This window comes from Rhinoderma darwinii, chromosome 4, assembly GCF_050947455.1.
Source record: "Rhinoderma darwinii isolate aRhiDar2 chromosome 4, aRhiDar2.hap1, whole genome shotgun sequence".
NCBI lineage: Eukaryota > Metazoa > Chordata > Amphibia > Anura > Rhinodermatidae > Rhinoderma > Rhinoderma darwinii.
In genome coordinates, this window is record NC_134690.1 from 83510916 (window position 1) to 83538484 (window position 27569).

At 43.2% G+C, this 27569-nt stretch overlaps 1 protein-coding gene across 2 annotated transcripts in view; it reads left to right on the plus strand.

Moving 5' to 3' along the window:
* The window catches only part of PIK3CB (phosphatidylinositol-4,5-bisphosphate 3-kinase catalytic subunit beta), a 169868-nt gene that overhangs the window by 56777 nt on the left and 85522 nt on the right, over positions 1–27569 (plus strand). Inside the window, exon 1 of one of the 2 annotated variants that reach the window (XM_075861285.1) lies at positions 23035–23192. The exons of the other annotated variant lie outside the window; for it this stretch is intronic. Coding sequence (XP_075717400.1) covers positions 23186–23192 — 7 coding nt within the window. The 5' untranslated portion in view covers positions 23035–23185. Of the gene's footprint in view, positions 1–23034; positions 23193–27569 lie in introns of those variants that run through there. 2 annotated transcript variants of the gene reach the window in all.

Genomic DNA, 27569 nt, shown 5'->3' on the forward strand with positions numbered 1-27569 from the left:
AGTAGGCCAAATGGTGGTCCTTTCCTTCTGAGCCCTCCCATGGGCCCAAACGGCAGTTTATCACAACAAATGGGGTATTGCGGCACTCAGAACAAATTGCGCAACAGAATGGGGTATTTTGTTTCTTGTGAAAATAAGAAATTTTCAGCCAAAACTACATATTATTTGAAAAAAATAATTTTTGTTTTCATTCCCAGCCCAATTCAAATAAGTTCTGTGAAGAAACTATGGGGTCTAAAAGGTCACATTACCCATAAATGAATTCCTTGAGGGGTATAGTTTCCAAAATGGGGTCACTTCTGATGGGTTTCCGTTGCTTTGATACCTCTGGGGCTCTGCAAATGCGACATGGCACCCGAAAACCAAACCAGCAAAATCTGTACTCCAAAGAACACACAGCGCTCCTTCCCTTCTGAGGCCTACCATGGGCCCAAACGGCAGTTTATTGCCACAAATGGGGTATTGCTGCACTCAGGAGAAATTGGGCAACAAAATGGGTTATTTTGTTCCCTGTGAAAATAAGAAATTTTGATAAAAAAAATTACACCTTATTGGGAAAAATTTCATTTTTTAAATTGAAATACGTGCTGTGAAAAAACTGTGCGGTCAAAATGGTAACAACAACCATAAATGAATTCCTTGAGGGGTGTAGTTTCCAAAATGGGGTCACTATTGGGGGATTCCTACTGTTTTGGCACCTCAACACCTCTTCAAACCTGGCATGCTGCCTAAAATATATTCTAATAAAAAAGAGGACTTAAAATGCACTAGGTGCTTCTTTGCTTCTAGGGCTTGTGTTTTAGTCCACGAGCGCAGTAGGGCCACATGTGGGACATTTCTAACAACTGCAGAATCTGGACAATACATATTTAGTAGTGTTTCTCTGGTAAAACCTTCTGTGTTACAGAAAAAAAATGAATAAAATTGAAATTCAGCAAGAAAAATGAAATTTGCAAATTTCACCTCCACTGTGCTTTAATTCCTGTGAAATGCCTGAAGGGTTAAAAAACTTTCTAAATGCTGTTTTGAATACTTTGAGGGGTCTAGTTTTTAAAATGGGGTGTTTTATCAGTGTTTCTAATACATAGGCCCCACAAAGCCACTTCAGAACTCAAGAGGTACCTTAAAAAAAAGGCTTTTGAAATTTTCTTAAAAATATGAGAAATTGCTGTTTATGTTCTAAGCCTTGTAACGTCCAAGAAAAATAAAAGAATGTTCAAAAAACGATGCCAATCTAAAGTAGACATATGGGAAATGTGAACTAGTAACTATTTTGGGTGGTATAACCGTCTGTTTTACAAGCAAATGCATTTCAATTCTGAAAAATGCTATTTTTTTCAAAATTTTCTCTAAATTTTGCAATTTTTCACCAATAAACACTGAATATATCGACCAAATTTTACCACGAACATGAAGCCCAATGTGTCACGAGAAAACAGTCTCAGAATCGCTTTGGGTAGGTTTAAGCATTCCGACGTTATTACCACATAAAGTGAAATATGTCAGATTTGAAAAATGGGCTCTGAGCCTTAAGGCCAAAACTAGGCTGCGTCCTTAAGGGGTTAATCATCTTCTTGACAAGGGCGTGGATGCCATAGAGAAGCCGATGTAGCTGCTGTTGGGGCTCCTGCAAAGTGGGATTCAGGAGCAGCAGCAGCAGAGGGTCCCGTTTTGATTTCATAATATAAATAATTACTAACAAATGAATGGTTGGTAAAACAATAAAATTCCATGGAGCGTCTATGATTAAGAATATTGTCATTAAGTGACTAAGAAATGTTTTGCGTGCCGAGCTTTATTACATAAGATTATCAGGTATTCCTCAGACATTCTGTATCTTTTGTTTCCTCATGGCTCTGACAGGTAGGCAATGTCATGCCCTGTTTGTGTGTTCTGTCTGATGCTGATAAACTCTTCAGGTTCATGCACATTTACAATACATAGAAACAAGAATAAAATAAAATAATCTAGCTGTAATCCTTATCAGTTGTAAAGCAAATACAGCTCCATGCAACGGAGAATCATTTCCTGCAACTTTGACACCACTTGACACATTTCATAATATTGACCAATAACCAAAATATGATGGACATTTTCTATGCTATATTAAAGTGTCAGCTCTTCTGACATTTCTGTTTTGTAAATATTTGGATTTCCTACAAAATAGTAATTCTGGCGCATCCTTTCTTAGAACTCTGCACTGTGCCGTTCCTCTATTATTCCTCTTAGAAATGTATGAATAAATTGACAACAGGGAGTTATAAGTTGAGGGTGTGTCCTTAAACAGGCTGACACTGTCCAATCAGTGCTCACAGTCTGACTGTGAAGGGACACACCCCTTTGACAAGGAAAATGGTTATACCTAGTTGTCAATTTATTAATACATTTCTAGGAGGATTAACAGAAGAATGGCACAATGCAGAGTTCTAAGAAAAGACATCCCACGATTGTTGATTTATGGGGAATACAAGTTTTTTTTAGTAAAACGGATATGTCTCAATTTTTTTTCTACCAGCGTTACGGTTCTTGACACCTGACCACATGAAAACAATAATGTGGCTAAGCAGTAGATAAATGCCGCCATATGTATGAACATACAGTATGCATGCCAGTTATGTGTTCACATGTAGGTCAGACTGGAGTTGTCAGAGTCTTTTCTGCACTTTATCTTGTTTTACATCCTTTCAGCTGCTTGGTTTATGATTGTGGGTGTCCGGCTGCCCCGTGCTTCAGCTAGTGATTGGCCGCATTCCCTGTGAGTGACAGTCCTCCTGGTATTCAATCACTAGCTGGGGAGGGGGTTGCTGGAAGATCTATACAGTCCTGCTCCCGATCTCCTTCGTCAGATAGGACAACGCATGACAGGTGACCGATCCGTTTTAATACAATAGCGTTGTACGAACTGCTGAATGAAAACGTGACCGTGATTGTATTTGAGTAAATACACTGCCATATAAAGATTGATATTGATCGTGCCGTGCTTGCTACAAGCGGGTCTGAGATGGACTGATCAGTGGACTTGTTGGAAGGATTAGTAAAGCTAAGACATAACCAGCAGTAATGTCTTGGGGGTAGAAAAGGTGAGATTGATCCTGTATTTTCTGGCTGTGATAGAAGATCATAAAAGCTGTGTGTGCACCTTGAACAAATAATAGTGAGAATCGCATAGAAATAGTGTTGTGTAATGAGCTCAGAACTTCTGCCAAATCTGAGGGGCCCCTGCACTCATAGGTATGCTTGAAAACATGTTACCCCAAGTCTATTCCATGCACATCTAGAGGGACATGCTCAATTCTTACTGCAAGCAAAACCTATGCCTGTATGGATTCCTGCCTTCAGCCAGTTTTCCTAGCAGTGATGGATATAAAATGCCGTTTTATTTACATAAGGCTGTGATGTCACATATTAGATTTTCTTTAGAAAGGACAGATGTGGTCGTTCTTCTTTCACCGACAAGAATTCTATTTCCGAAATTTTTCTATGACCTGACCGTCCATTTGTGTTCATTCTGCGTCTGGCATAGAGAATATTTAGAGATATAACCGAGAGTAAAATCAACTTTCTTTTTTTTTTAAATTATAAAATTCTGGGAAATGAGGGTAGATATGATGGGATAATGCAGCGATCTGTGAACAGTGTAGTGTCTATTTCCAAGAACAGTTTTCATGGGCCAAATACAGGCCCGTATAGCAAAATACCAACATTTATATAGAGTTAAAAACAAAATAAAGATCCTCTTTAAGTAAGGCTTCTTTCACACTAGCGTTACTATCCGTTTACCTCTCTTCCGTTAGAGGAAGAGCAGATCGATACATTAAACGAAAAGCAATGGTTCCGTTAGAATTACCATTGGTTCAGTTTGTCTCCGTTCACTAGGTTTCCGTTTTTTTGAACGGAAACAAAAGTACAGTCTGCATAACTTTGTTTCCGCTCAAAAAAACGGAAACCTAGCGAACGGAGACAAACGGAACCAATGGTAATTCTATTACAACTGATACAAAAGAATTACTATTGAAATCAATGGTCATTCTAACGGAACCGTTGCTTTCCGTTTTTAATGTATCAATCTCTGATGGAAGAGAGGTAAACTGATAAGCTACGTTCACACTACCGTTACTAACTAAAAAGGGTAGTCCCTTCCTACTCTCCTATTAATACAAATGTTTTCTACTCCATTCCAAGCCTAGGAGTTTGAGTTTTGCTACTGTATTATACCAAATACTAATGCTGTAATATGAATTTCGAGGCGTTCCTTTCCAGTAAACCTTGTAATTGTGTATGGCTATGTTCACACGGAGTATTTTGCCGAGTTTTTTGACGCTGAAACCGCGTCGCAAAAACGGCCCGAGAACGCCTCCCATTGATTTCAATGGGAGGCGTCGGCGTCTTTTTCCCGCGAGCAGTAAAACTGCCTCGCGGGAAAAAGAAGCGACTTCAATGGGAGGCAGAGAAAGCGTATTTCGCGCTGTTTTATGCCCGCGGCGCTCAATGGCCGCGGGCGAAAAACGGCGTGAAAATCGGCGTGCAGGGAGAGGAAAATCTGCCTCAAAGTTCCAAACGGAATTTTGAGGCAGATATTCCTCCCCCAAAATACTCCATGTGAACATAGCCTTAGTTCGGTTTCCCGCGAGCATTGACTCTTTCAGCTAGTACCGTGTGGTGGCACGGAGCACAATTCTGCCTGTACCATATCTGTGTGTTCTGTAACGTGACCCGCAGGGATAAGTAGTTAATCATTAGCTCTACATATATGGAGAGCGTCACATCTCTCTTTATTTGCAGTGTTCCGGCCATTCTTGTCTTCCAGGACGGCACGTAATGTTCGGTGGACCTCCAGCTATTCATTTTAATGCTCTCATTTATTTTATATGGCAACTAAGCATTTTCAGTCTTTATAGATATCCAAAGGAGCTGCACACAAACCTTCTAGTGATGACTATAGGGACTGCAAATGTCGTAGTCCCCTAGCTGAGCGGCGAGGACCGCATTCTAACATGGTTACATGGTCGTGAAATCCCTAGTGAAATTATCTGGCCAATCATATAAAAACCCCAGTATGTATGAAAAAAATAAATATAACGATTTTGGGATTCACGAATATAAACATAAATCCTTTTGGAGGATAATCACCAGTAATAATAGCAGACCACCTCGCTTCTATTGAGCAGGTAAGGCAGTGCCAACACTCTACTGAGATATTTGGCACCCCTCTTGACATATTTTCATATGCTTTGATTTTTTTTAAGCCCTTAACCCCTTAATGACCTGCCTATTTCAGACCTTCATGACCAAGCTATTTTTTAAGTTTTTCCTTCATCGCATTCCAAGAGCTATAACTTTGTTATTTTTGCGTCGACATAGCTGTATAAGGTCTTGTTTTTTGCGGGACAAGTTGTATTTTTTAATAGCATCATTTTTGGGTACATATTATTTATTGATGAACTTTTATTAACTTTTTTTTTTTGGGGGGAACAGAAAAAAAACAAATTTCGCCACTCTTTTTTGCGTCCTAAATCTACGCCATTTACTGTGTGGTATAAATAGCACTAACTTTATTCAGCGTGTTGTTACGATTGCAACGATACCAAATTTGTATAGATTTTGTATGTTCCTACTTTTATTCAGCAAACACACTTTTTTTGCGCTCCATATTTGAAGAGCAATAACTTTTTTTATTGTTCCGCCGATGCAATTGTATGAGGGCTTTTTTTTTGAGGGACGACTTGTAGTTTTTATTGGTATCATTTTGGAGTAGATGTGACTTTTTGATCACTTTTTATCACATTTTTTTTAAGGCAGGATTCACAGAAAACAGCAATTTTGCCATTTGTTTTTTATATTGTTTTTTTACGGCGTTCACCGTGCGGGTTAAAATATTTGAAAAAAATGAAAAACACACTTTTTCCCCTTACAAAATGCATTACTATTAAAAAAACAAAATAAAGCAAAAAAGTTACACATACTTGGTATCGCCACGTCCGTATTGACCCAGACTATAAAGCTTTATAGTCGGGGTCCCTACGGACGCGGCGATACCAAGTATGTGTAACTTTTTTGCTTTATTTTGTTTTTTTTAATAGTAAAGCATTTTGTAAGGGGAAAAAGCGGGTTTTTCATTTTTTTTAATTAACTTTTATTAAACTTTTTTTTTCTACTTTTTTACTAGTCCCACTAGGGGACTTTCATATGTGATCCTCCGATCGCTTTTATAATTCACTGCAATACTTTTGTATTGCAGTGTATTACTGCTTGCCCGTTTAAAACGGACAGGCATCTGCTAGGCCATGCCTCTGGCATAGCCTAGCAGGCATTCACTACAGACAGACCTGGGGGCCTTTATTAGGCCCCCCAGCTGCCATCGGAGACACAGACACTCGGCGATCTTATCGCTGGGTGCCGGTGGGATGAGGGGGCTCCCTCCCACTCTCCAAAACCATTCAGATGTGGCGCTCGCTATTGAGCGCCGCATCTGAGGGGTTAAACGGGTGAGATTGATACTGATCTCGATCTCACCTGTTCGAGCAGGGACGCTCCCAGCCCTCAGCTACCTCTGGCAGCTGAGAGCAGGGACATTTAACGGCTCCCTGCTCTGTTTATTTAATCTTATGCAGCGCCGTGAAAAGGCGTATTGGCGGTCCCTTAACGGGTTAAATGACAATTGCTCTTCTGTTTCATTATTTTTATTAGAGTGAATCCACAAAATCCTTCAGAAATAACATAATCCAGTCAGCTTCTCCGCAGCCTGAAGTGGTTGATAACAGGGAACAGCAGATTCCGTGTAACTGCCCATCAAATGGAGAAAAGTCTATGAATGACGCACGATTATACTCCAAAATGGAAGTGTTGTCGTTCACTCACAGACTGCGGGTGTCAGTCACAGTGTGCCCCTAGACAACCTCGTCCTCAAAATGCATTCAGTATATTTTTCTATATTGCCATGGGCCCCAGTTTTGCCAGCCCTGGACTAAGTAGGAAAAAAATCTCATACGGCTAAGACACCATTCACATCATGTTTTGGCCTTCCATTGGAGGTATATGTCCGGAAGACTCCTGACATCTACCTCAGATGATAGGCCAAAAGGTATCCCAGTGTATGGCATACAGTGGGATAAATCACCTGTGGACCAGCGCTGGGGAAGTTACTGGAGTCACTGTCCATATATGAACAGGAACTTCCCTAGTGCTGGAGTCACTGGGCAGAGCAGAGACAACTACGTTATTCCATAATTTAAATAAATAATAATATACGGACGCATACCAGCCGGTACCATTCGCATATACCATACTTTTTTGTTTTTTTTTTGATGATAAAAAATAATTTTATTTCTTGGAGATGCCTGATGAAGACCTAGGTCCTAGGTTGAAACGTGTCGCTAGTTGATGTGTTGTATTATTTATTTAATTTGGTAAATTTTATCTCCAAGAAATTTATTTTTTTTCATTAAAAAAACTGTGAGTATTGTGGGGTTACTCTCCAACAACGGAACACTAAAGCTTTCTACAAGCCTCAGCGGAGCGCCACGAGAAGGAGTGATCCCCTTTTTTCCGAAACCCATTGGATTGTGTATGTCAGGAGCTTTCCCGACATATACACTAAACGTAGGGCTATAACGTGATGTGAAGGGGGCCTTAGGCCTCTCGCTGGCTTTTAATTTAGAGGTATTACCGTATTTATGACATAGAAATCTATATCTTTATGCCAAGGTAAAGCCTTTTTATTTTTGATGCTGAGCAGTACCATCATAGTGTACATACAGAAATAATACAGAACACAGAGGTGAAGACATTGTTATCCTTATGTCATGCAGGACTTTAAACAAAATCCTACTGCAGAAATGTCTGATCAGCTGCTGCCAGGTCATGTCTCACACCATCTCCAGAAAGGCGTTTGCTGTATTAGTATCTCCACAATGTCCTGCTGTTAATACCTCTGCTGTTTGTGTGTATAGCATGTCCCGGAGGAGGTGCCACACTCTGTACATTGTGCCGTTCCCATACATACCCCACCGCAGGGACTGCCGCTCACACTGAGCCGTATCTGTCTTGTCTCTGTATAACTGCAGTGTTATGCAGAAATGCTTTATTTCTAGGTTGTTTTTCTTAACCTCTTGACTGCCACATGACCCCTTCACAGTGAGAAGGACACCCTTGAAGTTACACAACCCTTTAAATGGCCATTCAGTTCTACGGCGTTTACTCTGTGCACACAGGGCCTCTTTGTTACCGCAAGGCCCACTGAAAAGGATATATAAAGAACCTAAAATATGCTCCGCAACTCTGTAATTCCCCTTGTCCTGTTGTTGTATATTCAGCTGGAATACTCCATTTAGCTCCGTCCTCTTAAACGCTGCGGAGGTGACTACCACCCATTCCATGCGGAGATAATTATAAGTTACATGGTACAAAACTGACTTTTCCAGTTCGGGAAATGGGGAAAAACATCATAGAAGAAATGACGGCTTTCTACATAGCTCCACTAAGTGCTTCGTACTGAGCGCTGGGAACTACTGGAGCAGAATGCACTATGGCAGCGGGCGCCCAGAAATGGCTTATTGATCTGTTGTGAAGTCTTTTTCCTTTTGTTTGTTTTTCTGCACTATGGATCGCAGCGTTAATAATAAATGAAGAACTCTCACATTGCTCATCTGCCAATTGTTATTTGGATTGAGTTTTTTCATCCTCCGTTCTAAGTTGTTTTATATGAAGGATTTATACTGTGCTTCCTGTATTTCTAAGGGACTTTCAACTGCTTCAAGTACTTCCTTTTTCGTTGGTTGTTGGCCTTTATTTTAGGAGTGAAGCGTGTGATCACTGCGGAGCAGAATTCTGCTCCAAATCTGAAATTTCATGATGAAAGTTTTTTTGTTTTTCTGCGGTATGCCTCTGCATAGAAAAGCGTAGTAGACTACGCTTTTTTTATACAGCAAAAAAAAAAAAAGTATACTGACCTATTCCAGCCCAGTGGAGGCCAAAAGGGCACTCTCTTGGCCTCAGTTGTGTGAATGTAGCCCTATGGATATATTTGGCATATATGCCATGGTTTTTTCCCGCTTTGTATATACCAACGTGATGTGAACAGAGTCTAATATCTTAAGCATAATATATTTCTGGGAACTCTGGCTGTAGCATGGTTATTATTACAAGTGCTTTAGCGGTTGCTACCTGGCTTTCCTAGACTTGTATATGGGAAATCTGCCAAGCTATGTATTATTGCTTTCCCTATTCCCACATAACTGCATAACTAGGCAGAAATGTTGAAGGTTAGTGTCAGCCATAATAATTATCACGCTTCTTTTCCAGATAGACCTACAAAACGACTGAATATATTTTTAACAGAAGATAAGTAGGAAACGTTCTTTTCGAAATGTTGTCTAAAACTTAAATTAAAGGGGTTTTTCCCACCATAGCTAATGATGGTATGTTGCTAGTATATGCCGTCACTTTCTGATTGGGGGGTACGACTGCCCCAACCCTTAGGGTATGTTCACACGGAGAAAATTTTGCAGAGGACCCCGTTGCAAAATTCCGCCTCCCATTCATTTTAATTGAATTCGGATGCTTCTTTTTCTCGCTAGCTGATATCTTCAATTAGCGGGAAAAAGAAGAGTCCTGCTCGATCTTCGGGGCAGATTCTGCCTGAACCTCCCATTGATGTCAATGGGAGGGAGGAATAGTCTTGCCAACGGCAAGAATAGTTCCTTGGCAGATTTTGCGGCAGGACCCACCACGCAAAATCCACCTTGTGAACTAGCCCTAACGATCCATAGTATGAAAGCGCAGCAACACTAGTTCCGTTTTTGGGAATGGAGCTATGTTATGCTTCCCTGCTCAGTTGGTGTACGGGAAAAATGTGAACCATGGTCCCGCCTTTTTCCAGGGATGGCGGGGTCCCGTATCCTAGCGATATGCCATAACATTATATAATAGGAATACCTCTTTAAGCACTATAAAACTACTGTTCACTCAAAAGGAACAATATTTTACTTATATGGGATATTTGATGTTCAGAATATGTCTGTATATGTTTATTTTATTTAGTTGCTATGAGACTTCTTGTTCACTGTTCATTGTTCATTTACAGAAGTTGCATAATTCCTATACTATTCCTCTATTTCTGGGTCTCTTAGGCTAGATTCACACTAGCGTTGCAAACCTCGGACGTGAAACCCTGCAGACTAGAGTCTATGGAGGGATGCGTGAAGTGCAAAAAAAATAGGGCATGGACCCTTCACGCGCTCCTTTGAAACAACGGCCGTGTAAATGGCCACATTGAATTACATAGGTCCGTGTGACGGCCAATCTGTCAACGTCAGTCACACGGACGTATTCAACGCTCATGTCAATAAAGCCTTAGGCCAGGGTTTTTAACACCACATTTTTATATCCTGTTTAAAAGTTACTGTTTTTCTTTGTTTTTTGGGGGGAAAAATTTACCATTAAAACCGGATACGTCAAGACACAAAAATGATTCAGGCGCCTTTTTTTTTCTGTCCTGTTGAAGAACTGGATCAACACTGATCCTGAAGAAGTACTGAATAAGTCAATGGCAACAGCATAGGAATCCTGTTTTATAAGTACCTTTTAATGTAATGTTGGAAAAAAACAAAACAAAAAATCCCCCCCAATAAACAGTACCTTTCAACTGGATGCAAAAGTGTGGTGTGACTGGGGCTTTATTATGGAGCTGTCCAATATATTCCAGTATTTGAGGATTCATGAGCATGTTTTCTGATTTGTGAAGGTCACACACTGGCTTTGTAATAGCTGACTCAATGCAGACAGAGGAGATTATATGTTCACCCTTTGCACATACTGTTCCTTTGAGAAATCATATGCATGGGCAGCAACCGGCAGAGGTTATTAACAGGCCTCTTTTCCTCTATGCACACCGCGTTTTGTACTCTCTTTAATAGCATCTGTTATTTTTTCTAAAAAAACACATATATTTAAAAACCAAATACAAATCTCATTTACATTCACATTTATGTAATATCTGGATGCTACCGTTTCAATCTGCGCAAAAAATATACTGAAAAAACTGGTTTGGCCTTTTAACCCCCAGCGATCATCTGTTTTGACAGCCACTGCAGGGAAAATGTAGTATCACATGGAGCCCATTCCAGTACATGGTCGCGTTAAAGAGGACCTGTCGCCACTCCGGACATGTCTGATTTAGTAAATAATTATACGCCCCATAATATAACACGAGTGTGGGAACGAATTTCTATTGTTAGAACAGCCCAAAATGCGCCACATTTATTAAGAGGCATTTGGTGCAACTTCAATGCACAAAAGTTTAGGACTGGCGTATAAAACGTGAGTCTTAAATCTCCCCTACAGTGTATTACTATCCTCGTCTATCTGCTTTTTTATATATTTTACACACGTTCCCATGCTTTGCCATGCCACTAGATTGTGTGGAGGGCGGTTCTCTGCAGCATCCCCTACTGGTTGGAAGCTATATTGCAGTGCTGTGCAATCACACCTGGTTTTCCATTTTTCTGATCTTTAATATAGAAAATAATTTGCCAGTTTAATAATATCCCTGTGAGCATTTCCTCAGGCCACACTATAACCTCTTCCCCATTATGTATCTTTATCTACATCCTAATTGCTGCACACAGTTCAGTTTCATCTGCATTTGGGTTTACCATTGTTCTACTCCGTCATAGGATCAGAACAATTCAAAATTTGATCCATCGCATGATGGAAACCAACGGCGTCCGACAGGACCCATTGACTTTTTTTTGTTAAAAGGTTTTCTTTATTAACTTTTTCTCAAAATACAAATGTACAGAAGCGCAACGATTGCGCACAAAAACATACATAGCATACTGACCAACCACACTAGTTGGCAATAACAATCATCATAGATAAAAATACAGTTACAATGCAAAAGCCAGCATGAAAACTTAACGGATCACAGGTACATATAAGTGTATTGCGAAGAAAGCAGGATCTACATTTGACCGTCGTCATTGCCAAGACATACAAAACAGACAACCAGGCACACTTCACTCACACCTGTCTATCAGACAGCAGTGTCCGAAATCTCCATCCATCTGGCCCATATCTTCCCGAATTTGTCAGGACACCTCTGCTAATGTTTAACTTCTGATATAATTGTATATACTTATTTATCAATTGCAACCAATGTTCTATACTAGGACACACCGTGGCCTTCCATTCCATAATTATAACCTTCCGCGCACAGAACAAAACAAATCGGAAAAAGATTTTGTCATAATAGCCTTGTACTAACTCATTCATAATGCCCAAAAGGCACACCTAAGGGGAGAGAACCTGGGGAAACTCAAAGTTATCATGCAGAAACTCTACAACCCTTGACCAGAATTGTGAAATCCTAGGGCAGGACCAGACACAGTGGAGGTACGTGCCAACATCCGACTGACACCTAAAACAACTGTCCGACCCAGAGGCCCCAATTCTCTTGAGGCTCTGTCACCAGATTTTCAAACCCCTATCTCCTATTGCAGCAGATCGGCGCTGCAATGTAGATAATAGTAACGTTTTTGTTTTTTCAAAAGCGAGCATTTTTGGCCAAGTTATGACCATTTTTATATTTATGCAAATGAGCCTTTCTTATGTCCAACTGGGCGTGTATTGTGTTCGTTACATCTGGGCGTTTTTACTTGTTTTACTAGCTGGGCGTTGTGAATAGAAGTGTATGATGCTGACGAATCAGCATCATCCACTTCTCTTCGTTATCACCCGGCTTCTGGCAGTGCAGACACACAGCGTGTTCTCGCGAGATCACGCTGTGATGTCACTCACTTCCTCCCACAGGAACGTCATCGCGTCGGATGAGCGAGGACACGCTGTGTGTCTGTGCACTGCCAGAAGCTGGGTGGTAACGAAGAGAAATGGATGATGCTGATTCGTCAGCATCATACACTTCTATTCACAACGCCCAGCTAGTAAAACAAGTAAAATCGCCCAGATGTAACGAACACAATACACGCCCAGTTGGACATAAAGGCTCATTTGCATAAATATAAAAATGGTCATAACTTGGCCAAAAATGCTCGTTTTTGAAAAAAAACAAAACGTTACTGTTATCTACATTGCAGCGCCGATCTGCTGCAATAGGAGATAGGGGTTTGAAAATCTGGTGACAGAGCCTCTTTAAGTCTAACTGGAGTATAGTAAATTCTGTGTAGAAACCGCGATTGTATTAAAAAGTCTCGAACTAACTACGGAATCAAAGAAGGAAAGCTCCTCCGACAAATCAGGGATATCTCTCTTCCACCCCAGGTACGCCCTATCAAAGGGGCATTTTACAGAGGACAGCAACAGGGCATACGTCTGAGTAAGGGTCTTAGGAAGGTCTGGGGTGCCGAGCAGGTCCTCCAATCCGGAAAACCCCAAAGCTGGCGTGACAGATCCAAACTGAGCCGAGCAGGCATGTCTCAACTGGAGATAATGATAAAAAACCTTCCTCGAGACCCCAAACCCCTCCTCTAGTTCAGAAAAGGAGACAAACCCACTGTCCACAGAGTATATTTGGCCTAAAAATCGAACCCCCACCTCAGCCCACATCATCGCTTCCGGCAGGGACACCAGGTGAGGCAGCCATGGATTGTTCCATAACGGAGTCCTAGGGGAAACAGAAGAATCCGTAGTATCTTTTAGTAAGAGTTGTGCCTTCTTCCCGACACAAAGTTTTAAACCTATATAAGAGATTGGTAAGACTCTCATAGGAAGTCATGAGTGCTCCAGCCAGTGCCGTGGCCGCATTACTTAAGTCGTTGTCAATCCACCAGTGAGCCAGTACCAGCTGCGAAGCCAAATAATATAAGTAAAGGTTGGGCACCGCCATCCCCCCCCACACTCCTTGGGGCCTGCAGAAGGCTGAGACTAAACTGGGGTGTGCCGCCTTGCCAGTAAAACCCACATTTTATAAGTGGTCAGAAACTTGTAAATAACTCATGAAAGAATAAAGTAACGTTAAAACCAAGCACACCATTGTTTTTCTTGTGAAATTCTCGATAAGTTTGATGTGTCACATGACCCTCTTCCCATTGAAAAAACTAAAGTTGGATACAAAATGGCTGACTTCAAAATGGCCGCCATGGTCAACACCCAGCTTGAAAAGTTTCCCCCCTCCCATATACTAATGTGCCACAAACAGGAAGTTAATATCACCAACCATTCCCATTTTATTTAGGTGTATCCATATAAATGGCCCACCCTGTATATGGAACAGAGGCACACGGGCGTTCTGACCTAGCCAAGTACGCAAGAAGCTTGCCATTTTTGTCACCAAACTCAAACACCCTTGCCTCCGTATGAAGCACCTGCTTTTTAGTTTGTTCGACCTGTATACGGTTTAGTTCCCTCTGGACCCCAGCCCACCGACTCTTCGTACCTGGACAAGGATCTGCAATATAGTCTCTCTCAGCTCTCTGACTCTCTTCTATCAGCGACCTCTCCTTCTCTCTGGACACTGCTCAACACCTTGCAACCCCTGCCATAAACGCACCCCTAAGAGTGGCTTTATATGCATCCCACACTACCAAAGGGTCTGGAAATGAGGAATTATGATCCCAATATGAGTCACGAGAGGCCGCCACCTCTGATCGAACCTCAGGAGAGGACAGCCAGGCCGGATGCAGTCTCCATATTTTGGAGTCAGCTGGGGGACCAACCGTAAATGACAAAATGAGAGCTGAGTGATCTGAGATGCCTCGTGGAGTGATAGCTATAGCCGTTACTGCGGGCAAAAGGTCCTGTGACACCAGAGCGAGGTCAATTCTAGAAAAGGTTTTATGGGCAGAGGAGTAATAGGAATATTTTTTTTCTAGCGGGTATTTCCAGCGCCACACATCTGTCAGATGTAGCATTGAGGACCAGGACTTGAGTTGAACAGAGGACTGATCTGGACCCCCAGTACGGTCCATAGATATGTCAGGGACTGCATTGAAGTCACCCATACACAACACTGGGCCAGCAGGGAACTCTGAGAGTTTCTGGGCTATCAAGTCCAATAGGGTGGGATCAAGGGGCGGGGGAACATACACATTTACTAAGGTAAAACAGGACCCGGGTGATAAACAGTGTATAGAACAGACACCCCCCTAGAATATGAGGAATGATATCCTCTAGCTATCCAGGCCGGTTTAAGGGCCAAATTTTTTTGTCCAGTTAAATGCGTCTCTTGTAAGCAGATAACATGAGGCGAGTGTTTCTAAAGGAAGTTGAACACAAGAGACCGTTTAAATTTTGAGTTAAGCCCACGGACATTCCAGCTCAAGACCTTAATTACAGCCATGGTACGCCTGAAGAGCAGAAAACAGCAGGATACCCATAGCTATTATATGATTGGAATGGAGAGGAGAAGAATACATACACATTCACACACACACACTCATGACACACCACATATAACACATAACCGTACATTGAAATGCAGTAAAACAAACCCCAACCGTCCCTGTCAAGCACCCGACGTCTAGTGCAGACCTGTACCCACTAACTGAACTACAACTGAGAACAGTGGTCCCTGACTAAGCTAACAGCTACAACAGCAGCACAGCCCTGAGACCTGACCCCACTAAGCGGGGAAAAGGAACAAAAGAAATAAAAATTAAACCGTGAAAGACAAGTGACAAAATGGTTAAGCAGTACATCAGTCATATCACATCATCTCTCCTAAGTAACAGTGTAAGTACAGCAGGTAATCAGCAACCCAATACCCATTGACTTTTTTTTTTTAAACTCGTTTTATTAAAAGTAACTGTCAGAGTCAAACCATCACATACATCAGTAGAACATTACACATTCAATAGTACATATGTCAGAAGAATCAATTTATACAAAGGGAATACTCGCAGGTATTCATCATAATAACCCATGGTTCGCAGACCACTCACACATACTACAGGATTCTCAATTCCAACCAACCCGGCTTTTATTACATTACATCATGAGAATAGAAATACTCCCACACTTCAATATTCTATCACCTCGCTCCAATCTTCTTATATTTCCTACCCTGGAGCACCTGGACATGTCATTCTTCCTAGTCTTTTACCCTCTCCCACCCCCCGCTTGTGCCAGATCAGCTGTCAGCCCTTGGACTGTGCAGTGAGTGAGACTCGATGAGCACCAACCATCCCAGATCAAATTAAATTTGGCCGCCTTGCCCCGGTGTTTGTACACTATTTTCTCAAATGGAAGCATGTCATTAACCATTTTGCGCCATTGCGCTACTGTCGGGGATCTATCCGCCATCCATCTCATGGCCACCGCCTTTCTTGCCATAAACAGTGTTTCTCTGAGGAAAATCTTCTCATATAATGACCATTGCTCCTCATTTAACAGTCCCAGTAAACACACCTCAGGCCTGCAAGTTATCGTCCTCCCCATCACTGCCATTAATAATGTAACCACCTCCTCCCAAAAGCAACGTATCCGATGACAACCCCACATTAAGTGTATAAAGTCTGCCCTCATCTCTCCACACCTATGACATTGTGAGGACTCCATTCTTCCCATACGATGCAGCTTTACAGGTGTTAAATAACATTGGTGTATGATGTACAGTTGCACTAGTTTATTATTTGCAGCTGGTGAAACCAGCAGATGGGAGCCCTGCGCTTCCCTCCATTCCTCTGCTGTGAGTTGTGGAATTAACGCACGCCACTTATCCTCCACCCCCAGGGGCTCCATTCGCATCTTAGCCTCCATTAGATAAGAATAAATTTGGGAGACAACGCCCCTTGTAAACGGCGTGTTCAGCCTCACCACTAGGTCACAGCTGGAATGAGTCACGGAGTTCACTGGGAATTGTGCTAATAGAGCATGGTACAGCTGTATGCAGTATAATTCATCCCCTGGCGGTATATTAAATGCCGCCCGAATCTCACTCACCGTCATTACCACCCCTTCTTCCGTTAGCAATTGTGATAGAGCGACTACCTCTCTAGCTGACCAGTAACTCTTCCCTACCAATCCGTGCAAATGGGAAAAGCTCGGATTATCCCATAGCGGGCTCTCCGCCACCACCCCCACATATCCCAGTATATCTTTAGCCTGTTGCCAGACTCGTCTCGCCAGCTTATGTAAGGGTAACAGGGAGCGGTGTCTAAAATCATGCGGCTCCAGTATCGGCCACAGATTTTTCAAACCCAGTACCCGAGCGAGATGATTCTCCGCATTAGTCTCTAGGGGGGGGGAGATCCATGAAATCAAGTATCTGAGCTGCCCCGCCAAATAATATAGAAAAACATCCGGTAACGCAGCCCCAGCCTCGTCTTTAGGTCTTTGTAAAATCGACAGCTTGAGCTTAGATCTCCCCCCCCCCCCACACAAACGGCGCGATCATTGAATTTATTAGTTTAAAGAGCTTTTTAGGCACCAACACATCCATGTGCTCCAACACATACAAGAACTTTGGCATCACTATCATTTTTATTAAATTAACGCGCCCTGCTACTGATAAAGGCAGGCCCTTCCACACCTGTAGTTTGTCCCTTAGATACGTGACCAAGGGTGCCACATTTATCCCATACGATTTAGAGCTATCTCTAGCAATATTAATCCCTAGGTATTTGAACTCTGATCTTACCGGCAGTCCGCCAAACTGGGTGCCCCATCCACAATTATCCTGTCTCAATGGCATCAGATACGATTTAGACCAGTTAATTAGTAGCCCTGAGTACCTTCCAAAATCGTTAATGAGGGAAATAGCCCTGGGTAGGGTTGCATTGGGGTTCGCCATGAACAACGCCATATCGTCCGCATATAATCCTATCCGGTCCTCTCTGTCTCCTATTCTAATTCCCATATATGCAGGATCCTTCCTGATGTTAATAGCCAATGGCTCAATGGCCAAAGCGAAGAGAAGTGGTGAAAGTGGGCACCCCTGCCTCGTGCCCCTATGGAGGCCAAAGGAAGGGGACAGGGCCCCATTCACCAACACCTGCGCTCGAGGAGCTTTATACAACAAGGAGACCCATTTAATAAATCTCTCCCCAAACCCAAATCTTCGCAACACTGCCAGCAGATAAGGCCATTCTACCGAGTCAAATGCTTTCGCCGCATCCAGAGATGCCACCGCCCAGTCCTGCTGCTCCTCCCATCCAATCTGCGTCACCACCTGTACCCGCCTAATATTTTCTGAGGTGGACTTGCCAGGTATAAAACCGCACTGGTCTGAATGGATGATCTCTTTTATCACTCTGCATAGTCTACTAGCTAACATCTTAGTCAAGATTTTGTAATCTACTGTCAGCAGCGAGATCGGTCTATATGAACTACATTCTTCCGGCTTTTTGTCTGGTTTTAGCAACACTATTATGGTGGCGTCACACATGGATTCCGGGAGAGCGGAATTCCTATAGCTGTGTTCAAGCAGGGCCAGTAATTGGGGGGCCAGCAGCTCTCCATATTGTAAATATACCTCCAGAGGAATACCATCCGGCCCTGAAGCCTTCCCCTTGGCCAACGAAGCCATTCCTTCCATAATCTCATCTAACGTAAATGGAGCCTCAAGCGATGCCATCCCCTCCGTTGTCAATGTGGGGAACCTCGTTCCATCCAAGTATCTCTCCATCTCCTCCATTCTATAATCAACTTTTGATGCATACAGCTGATCATAAAACTGTGTAAATTGCTCGAGAATCTCTCCCGGGGAGGTGTACATCTCATCTCCAGGCCCCGCAATGCCCATCACCGGGGGGGATCTAGAACTGTTCCGTACCATTTGTGCCAGGATTTTACCCGACTGGTTGCCCAATTCAAAATGTGATTGTTTGCTAAAAAATAAGCTACGCGATGTCTTATCCCTCAGGATCTGTAAATATTGCCTACCCAGATTCAGCCAAGCATTTCGGTTAACCGGCGTGGGATCCTGAACAAATACCCCTTCCGCCTGTGAACATTGATATGCCATATTCTCCTCCTGCATGGCGGCTGCCCGTTTTACATAGGATATGGAGGATCGGAGACACCCCCTTAAATAGGCCTTAAGAGTATCCCACACCAATGACCGATTCTCCATCTGAGCATGTGCTTCTATAAATATTGATAACTGATCCGGTATGCGATCATTCTGTTGGATGAGCTGAAGCCAAAACGGGTGTATCTTACCCATTCCCCTTCTGCCCACCTGCGGCCTTTTTAATGTCAATAAGATCGGACTATGATCCGAGATCCCCCTCGGTAAATGATCCACTGTTTCTATCTCCAGGAAAACCGCATGTGATCCAAATATATAGTCGATTCTGGACAATGCATTGTACTGCAGGGTGTGACATGTAAATTCTCTAACCCCTTCATGTGTCGCCCTCCATAGGTCTATCCATCCCATTTCTTTTGCCAACATGCTCAACTGAGTGGGTCTACACGGGCCTCTACTCCCATTCCCCTGCAGTCTATCCATATCTGGGTCCATAACCAAGTTGAGGTCCCCCATCATGATCACTCGAACCCCCGGGTATGCTGCTACAAATCGGACTGCCTCCTGAATTACTGCCAATGAGGCTGGTGGAGGATTATACACCCCCAGAATCACATATGGGCATTCATCCATAACCGCATGTAGAAAAATGTACCGCCCCTCCGGGTCTACATTGGATTGCAGCAATTTCCATCGAAGCTCTGCATGTACTAAGATGGCCACCCCTCTGGAGTGCGAAGTGTGCGAAGCATGACCCGCCCATTGTACCCAGGGCTTATTCAACTGCGCCACAGTGTCCGGTGTCATGTGTGTTTCCTGTAGACACGTTATATGTGGACGTTGTCCCCGAACAGCAGCAAATATCATATGTCTCTTTTCAGCAGACCCCATTCCCCGGACATTCCAGGACATTAACCGTAATCCTGCCATTTCATGTTGTTAACACTCATTGAAGCCCCATTGTCCTTGATTCTATCAACCATCTCCTGAGTAGCAATTATCCCATTCCCGTATGCATTCCCCTCCATGTCTCGTATGTGTGCAATATCAAAGCCTTGTTCTGTAGCAATGTGAGTTGACTCAATATCCTCCATAACATTTCCATAAACAAACATTGCTCAACAGGAGCTAACCTTTGTAGCCTATACTCTAGGGGGTAGTTTCTACGGCTAGCGTGTTTCTGCCGCAAATACACTATCTGTATGAGTGTAGCGCCCCCCCGAGCCAGCATCCCCAGGTACTTATAGACACATTCTTAATACCTGACGTATAATATCAGTCCCCCATATCTTCCAATTAGAACATATACGGATGTTACTATGGGGCTTGAACTGCCAACCTTATAACATGGGCCCCATGCCCCCCATAACAATTTGCAGATAATACAGTACATCATCACATCATTATCTTAGAAGGATACTTTCAGCTGGAACGTCTGTACTATAAGCAATATGGGGTATCCATGAGTTCCATATGTCAGACATAACTTCCATCCTGCACAGCCACAGCCCTCATCTTCGGGGAGATTGCCTATGCTTTCTCGTAATCCATTCTTCCGCCTCATTTGGATTCGTAAAAAATATGGCTCTGTCTCCATCCACAACCCGCAATCTAGCCGGATATGCCATCGAATAAGGAATCTGCAAGTCTCGTAGTCGGCGCTTGATAGGGACATAGGATGCCCTCTGTCTCTGCAAATCAGGAGAAAAATCCGGATATATGGACACAGAAGCATTTCCAAATCGAATCCCTCCGGCCTTCCGCGCTTCCATCAGCACCGTATCCCGATCTTTACAGTTCAGCATCCGAGCAAGCAGAGGTCTTGGGGGAGCACCCGGAGGTGGTAATCGTGCCGGGACCCTGTGCGCCCTTTCTACCGCATACGCCAGCGAGAATGGTGCATCCGGGAAGATTTCCTTCAGCCATTTTTCCACAAACTCTCCCGATCTCTGCCCCTCTGCCCTCTCCGGCAGCCCCACAATGCGGAGATTATTACGGCGCGATCTATTTTCCAGATCGTCGGCTTTCTGGCGCCACAAATCCACTTTACGGTGCAGATCCTGTATAGCCGCCGGCATATTAGCAGTGAGATCTTCCAAGGCCGAAATCCTGCCCTCTGTCTCCGTCACTCTTTCCCGCACATTTTGCAGGTCCTGCCTCAATAGGCCCACGTCCACTCTCACCTCATCTATCTTCGCCGTGAGTCTCGTACGTGTCTCAAGGATGGCTGTCAGGAGCTTATCCGATGCCTCCTGCAACGTGAGTCCCGCATCCCGTTCAGAGGGAGCTGATGTGGATGTCCCTGCCATTGCCGCGGCCTGCCCAGCAGAGCACTCGCCGGCGCCATCTTGGATTACCACGCGGGCATAGGATTTCAGTTTTTCCGCCGCATTCATCGCTTTAGGCGGGCTCATCTTTTTTTTGGAAGATGTCCTTCCCTTCCGACGTAGCTGGTAAGGAATTTTGGCAACTTTCACGGATTACAGTACCGTCAGGAGGATATAATGCAGGATGCCAGCCCGGAGCTATCGCCACACACGTCCTCTCACATCAGTAGCTGGCCACGCCCCCTCACCCATTGACTTTTTAATGGGTTTCATTGCCAGACCAAATTGAATATGCGACAGAGGCCCCCAATGGAGCCTCTGCTGCAGATGTGAACAGAACCTGATCGTTATATACCTGGGAAAAAAACAATTTTAATCCTTTTATGACCACCAATACACCTTTTCACAGCGATCATTAAGGGGCCTTATTCCAGGCTGCCGCCTTTTCACGGCAGCCTAATCTTACTCCTGCATGGTTGTCCCATGCAGGCTGGAGCAGGTGCTCGGCTGTCCGGTGACTACCGTTGGAGCAGGTGCCTGGCTGAGATCAAAATTTCCTTGAATTGCAACTGTTCAACCCTTTAGATGCCGCAGTCATTAGCGACCGCTGCATCTAAGAAGTTTACAGAGGGAGGGGGCTCTCCCTGTCACCCATCGGTGGCCTGCAAATGTGATCACGGGCCGCCAATGTGTTGCCATGGCAGCCGGGGGCCTGACAAAGGCTCCCAGGCCTGCCCTGGCTATATTCCTATTAGGCTGTGCCAGAGGCATGGCCTGATGGATGCCTGTCTGTTTTCTACTAACAGGCAGTAGTACTTTGGTGTATTAAGTATATGAAGCATTATATAAGAGATCGCACAGTGAAGTCCCTAGTGGGACTGAAAATATTTTTTAAATAAAAATTATTGCTAAATGCTACAATGAGAAGTGCAGGATGCTGATTGGTCACTGATTGGTCAGTGTCATACCCTCCTCTGTACAAGGCCCAGTTTGTAAAAAGTAAAAACACGCCCAGTTGTCTTTTGAGAAACTCATTAGCATAAATCTAAACTAGCTCATAACTTGCTCAAAAATGATCGTTTTTCAAAATAAAAACCACTGTTGTTATCTACATTACAGCACCGATCACATTATGTAGGAGACAGGGCACTTATAATCTGGTGACAGAGTCTCTTTAAAGAACAGGCTAAAACCATTTCCAGTGCAGTCCCAGCAATCTGTGACAATCTATAGTGTTTTGTAAGGAATGCAGTAATTCTTCTCTATTCCGGTGCTGAACGCAGGATGGAAATGCTTGCACAGATTTTGCTTTGAGCACCACTCATTAGGCACTTGGCAGTTGCAAATTCGACTCTTTCTTATAAAAAAAAATGTCATTATACGGAGGCCCAAGGTTCGTGTAATGCAGGAATTTTCAGCCTTCGGCTCTTCTAAACTGGCAGGTCATGTTGAGAGTTGTAGTTCCACAAGGGCTGGGGAGGCATACCACTGCTGACCCCTATCAGGAACGACCTCATGCCCGGGTACAGGCTCTCTGATGTCTCCTGGCTTCCTCTCCTTCAGTGACTCATTTCACACCAGCGGCTCGTGACTGCCCTCATTCTAGATAGAGTAGATTTCTTATTCAGCTTTTCTGCTCCCAAAAAAACATCCCTGTGAGTCACGTCTATTTTTGGTGCCTGGAAATCGTGTTCAGCAAAGATCTGCCCCTGCAAAATGCAATGACTGCATAGTGTTAAGGTCATGGGAGTCACTGTGCACCCCCAGTCCCCGTGGATGGATATCATTTATGTTTTATGGTACAGTCCGTGTCCGTTCTAGTGGAGAGACGTGATGGACTTGATGTTTTCAGGAAACTATTATAGATGCATAACAGAAGATCATATTGGTTGGTTCCATGAGTTCGGACCGTTACTATTTTTAAGGCTATGTTCACATGTTGTGTAAGTACTGCAGATTTTTTGCAACTGATTTCATTGCAGAAATTGCGCAGCGCATTGCAACATCAGCAGAGAGTCTCTTCCACATACTGCGTTAATAATCTGCCTAAAAAAACCTACATCAATTGACCTGCGGTGAGTTTTTTTAAAAAAATCTGCAGCATGTACATTTTTGCTTTGGAATTGCTGCTTATCTGTTTTGGGTTTTCCCCATTGAATTCAATGGGGAGATCAAACCCATAACAAACCGCAAATGTTGCAATTTTTGCGGCCGAAAAGCTGCGATTCCGTTGCAGAAATCGCAACAAACGCTTAACCCTACCCCGTTTTCTATACTTCTTCATCCAGTCCGTCCTCCCCAATCACAGGCTGCAGCGGTCACATGGGATGAAATGTCATCCCAGGAGGCCGGGCTGCACAGACAACCGAGGGATGCGTCGCCATGACTATGGAGAACCGGGTAAGCTTTTATTTTGTTTTTAACTGTTGTTTTCCGCAGTGGATAAATATAATGGTACCTAGACTAGTCACAACTGCTGACCTGACGCGTGTTTTACCCCCTGACGAAGCCTCAGAGAAACGCGTGTCGGGTCAGCAGTGGTGGTCCGGTCTTGGTCTCGTTTGTTATTCCGATCTACGTGTGTATATTCATTCCATGTCAGTCTTGTGTTTTACACTATATGATTGCAATGTGTATTTATTATTAACCGCTCACTATCATACTTTAGATATCAATTGTATATTTGCTGACTAGTCTAGTTAAGGTATGTTCACACGACTTATTTTCGGACGTTTTTCGGGCCGTAAACGTCCGAAAAATCTGAAACTGAACGCCTCCAAACATTTGGCCATTGATTTCAATGGGAAAAACGGCGTTCTATTGCAACAAGGCGTTTTTTTTCGACCCCCAGACGAAGGCTTCCGGGCCGAAACGCGCGTCGGGGTGGACACCAGTCACGTCATTATGGGTAAGAGATATGCATTCACTGTCTGTATAGTGTTACAACCATTCGTATCATGACATTCATGGAGCTGTAGTCTCTTAATTGTACCATTCATGGGCTTTTGTCCCAGTTACTTACATTGAGACATCTTACAGCATACTCCTCATTACTGCATACATTACCCAGCGGTTTTTAGTGTTTGATATTCGGCTGCTTGCACATTGATTATTATCAATACATTGTATTACAGCTGTGCCTTAGCCTATGTACACAGTGCCGCTCTCTACTCTTTTATTTCTGGTTGTCCATTTTTTTCATGTGGTAATCATCTCTATGTTATATATATCTGTTCATTTTAATTGATCTAATAAACTTTCATTGTTTTACTCATTGTTCTTGTGCTAGACTCCAATTTATAGGTTGTATTGTTCATTCAGCGGGTGCACCGTTATAACCATGTCCTTCTACGGGCCTGTGGCCCGGCTCCCTATAGAGCCCGCATATTCATTATTGAAAGGTCATAATCAAATTATCTTCTAGGGAGCCCTTTGGTGTCCTCCATTCAGGTATAGTAAGGCGTTTTTTTTACACGGCCGTTCTTTAAAACGGCCGCGTGAAAAAAGCCCTCGAATAAGAAGTGCAGGTCACTTCTTGAGCCGTTTTTGGAGCCGTTTTTCATTGACTTTGTAGATAAACCGCTCCAAAAACTGCTGAGAAAAACGAGATTAGGAGCTGCTTTCCCTTGAAAACCGCTCCGTATTTTCAGACGTTTTTTATTAAGTGTGTGAACATAGTGTTACTATTCTATTTATGTAGGACCTTGACACTGTACTTATTTGGATCATCCATTGCTCCATTGTTCTGACTTCATTTATTTCCTACGAGGGTTTTGTATCTCTTGTTATATCTATGTATTTTTATGGTATATCAATAAACCGTTTTTTGTATTTTTTCAATATATGGTCGTGATCTCTCCTGCGTTGGTTTATTATCTATTTCACTAGGACCATGTTACAATAAGGGGCTTTTGCTTGGTTTTTCTTTGTGTAGTATTGCGATACTCGATGCCAAAACGATACTTTGCCAACAATAATAAAAAAAAAAAGTCCTTCCGTTTTCTGATATAAAAATAAAATCTGCTTTTTCACTTATTAACGTGATGCACGAGGTATAATGAATTTTGAACCTCCATGTACCTCACATTAATAGTAATAAACCCCCTCCTGTTCCTCACAGTCAAAATTGGGTTAATGTGTGAGGTACATGATGGGGTTAGTTACTATCAATGTGAGGTACATGGAGGTTCAAAATTCATTATGCCTCACGTTAATAAGTGAAAGAAAACAGATTTTATTTTATAACCGCGTAAACATCATAAATTACGCTATAAATTTATTACTGTCACGACGATACAGAATATGTGTATTTTATGTATTGACTTTTATTTTAATATTTATTGTAAAAAAATGTTTTTTTTTAAATTTAACATTACTTTATTTTTTTTGTACTTCTTTTTTTTTTTTTTTTTTTAAACATTTGTGTACTGGCGTATATCTATATACTGATCGTACACAGGCAGTTGTTGGGACATACCTCAGTATACCCTAACAGGAAATATGGTCAGACAGGCCTGGGGTCCTTTTAATGGACCCTGGGCTGTCTGCCCACATATGGTATGTCCCTCAATCGCGTCACACGGATTTCCTGTGACACAATCCAAAGGGCAACCCCTCTCCTTGAATGCTGTGAATAGCAACGGAGATGAGCGGTTTCTCTAATCTCCGCCGTTAGAGCCGGGCTGCGGCTGTGTAATACAGCCATTGCCCCGCTCCTGACAACAAGTGTGCGCGCGGTCAGCATGAGGTGATGCGGCCGTTGCTGCACTGAGTGGTGGCGCAGGAACTTAAGACCGAACATGGGGGTGTTTTGTAGTGCGCCCGCCATGTTCTGTCTTCAGTGCCGGCCCTCATTAGTGCAGCGCCGGTCGCATCGCATCATGCTGACCGCGCGCACACTTGTCAAGACTCAGGAGCGTGGGCAATGGCTGTATTACGTAGCCGCTGCACCGCTCTAACGATATTCATGTCTTACTATAGTATATATCGAAACACATGAAATAACGGTATTGAACCCTTTGAGGGTGCATGGTATCGAAATCTGATCGAAATTTCGATGCATCGTGCAACCCTAGTATAGAGAGAGGTTTTGTGTTTTTTTCTTTTTATTTATTATTCATCTTTCTGTTGCTTGGTGACAAGTTACGTTGCCTATAGAAGCTGTCACCTATCCTGTAAATTGCTTCTGCTAGTTGTCAGCCGGCATCTGTTACCTGTTTTTTTTCTATAAAATAACTTGCCTTACAAATTGATAAACAGATGTCTTAGTCTTTTTGCACTCGAATTAAGAGGCATCGGCAGCATAAAAAGGCTTTTTATAAAGAGCACATAGTAACACGCAGGTCATGATTTTTTTTAATTTCGATTTAAACCAGGTTGACTGGTGTGCATGTTTACTGGGAGATGTTAAAATACGGATATCTTCTAAGGTTTTTTCCTATTGTACATATAAAAAACCTATGTACGGTTTCCCATCTCTATGTACATAGATAGGAGCCGGGCTCCTAGCATCATAGATATGTACGACGCTAGGAGTCCCTTCCTCGCTGCCGGACAACTGTCTCTTACTGAAAACATGATTACTGTACGGGACCGTTGTCCTGCAGCGAGGCAGTGACTCCTAGCGTCGTACATAACTATGATGCTGGGAGCCGGGCTCCCTGCACTGTGTTCGGTCCAGTACTTGCGGCCAAAATACGTCCATCAATTACGGACGTAATGACCTCGTGTGAACCCAGCCTTACACTTTACACCCACAGGAGCTTCCCATTCTAAATCCATAGGCATTAATATGGAGTTGATCTCCCCCTTTGCAGATTAAACAGCTTCCACTCTCCTGGGAAGACTTTTTTGCAAGATTTTGGAGTGTCTATAGGAATTTTTGCCCAGTTATCCCGAAAAACACCCAACCATGCTTTTATGAACCGTGCTTTGTGCACTGGGGCATATTCATGCTGGAACAGAAAAGGGCCGAACCCCAAACTGTTCCCACAAAATTCGAAGCATACAATTGTCTAAAATGACTTGGTTTACTGAAGCATTAAGATTTCTCTTCACTGGAACTAAGGGGCCTGGGCCAAAACCTGAAAAACAACCCCATAGCATTATCCTCCTCCACCAAACTTTACAGTTGGCACAATGCAGTCAGTCAGGTAACGTTCTCCTGGCATTCACCAAACCCAGACTCGTCCATCAGACTGCCAGATAGAGAAGCGTGATTCCTCACTCCTCAGAACACGTTTCCACTGCTCCATCCGACGCTTGGCATTGGGCTTGGTGATAAGACTTGCATGCAGCTGCTCGCTTAAGGAAATCCATGC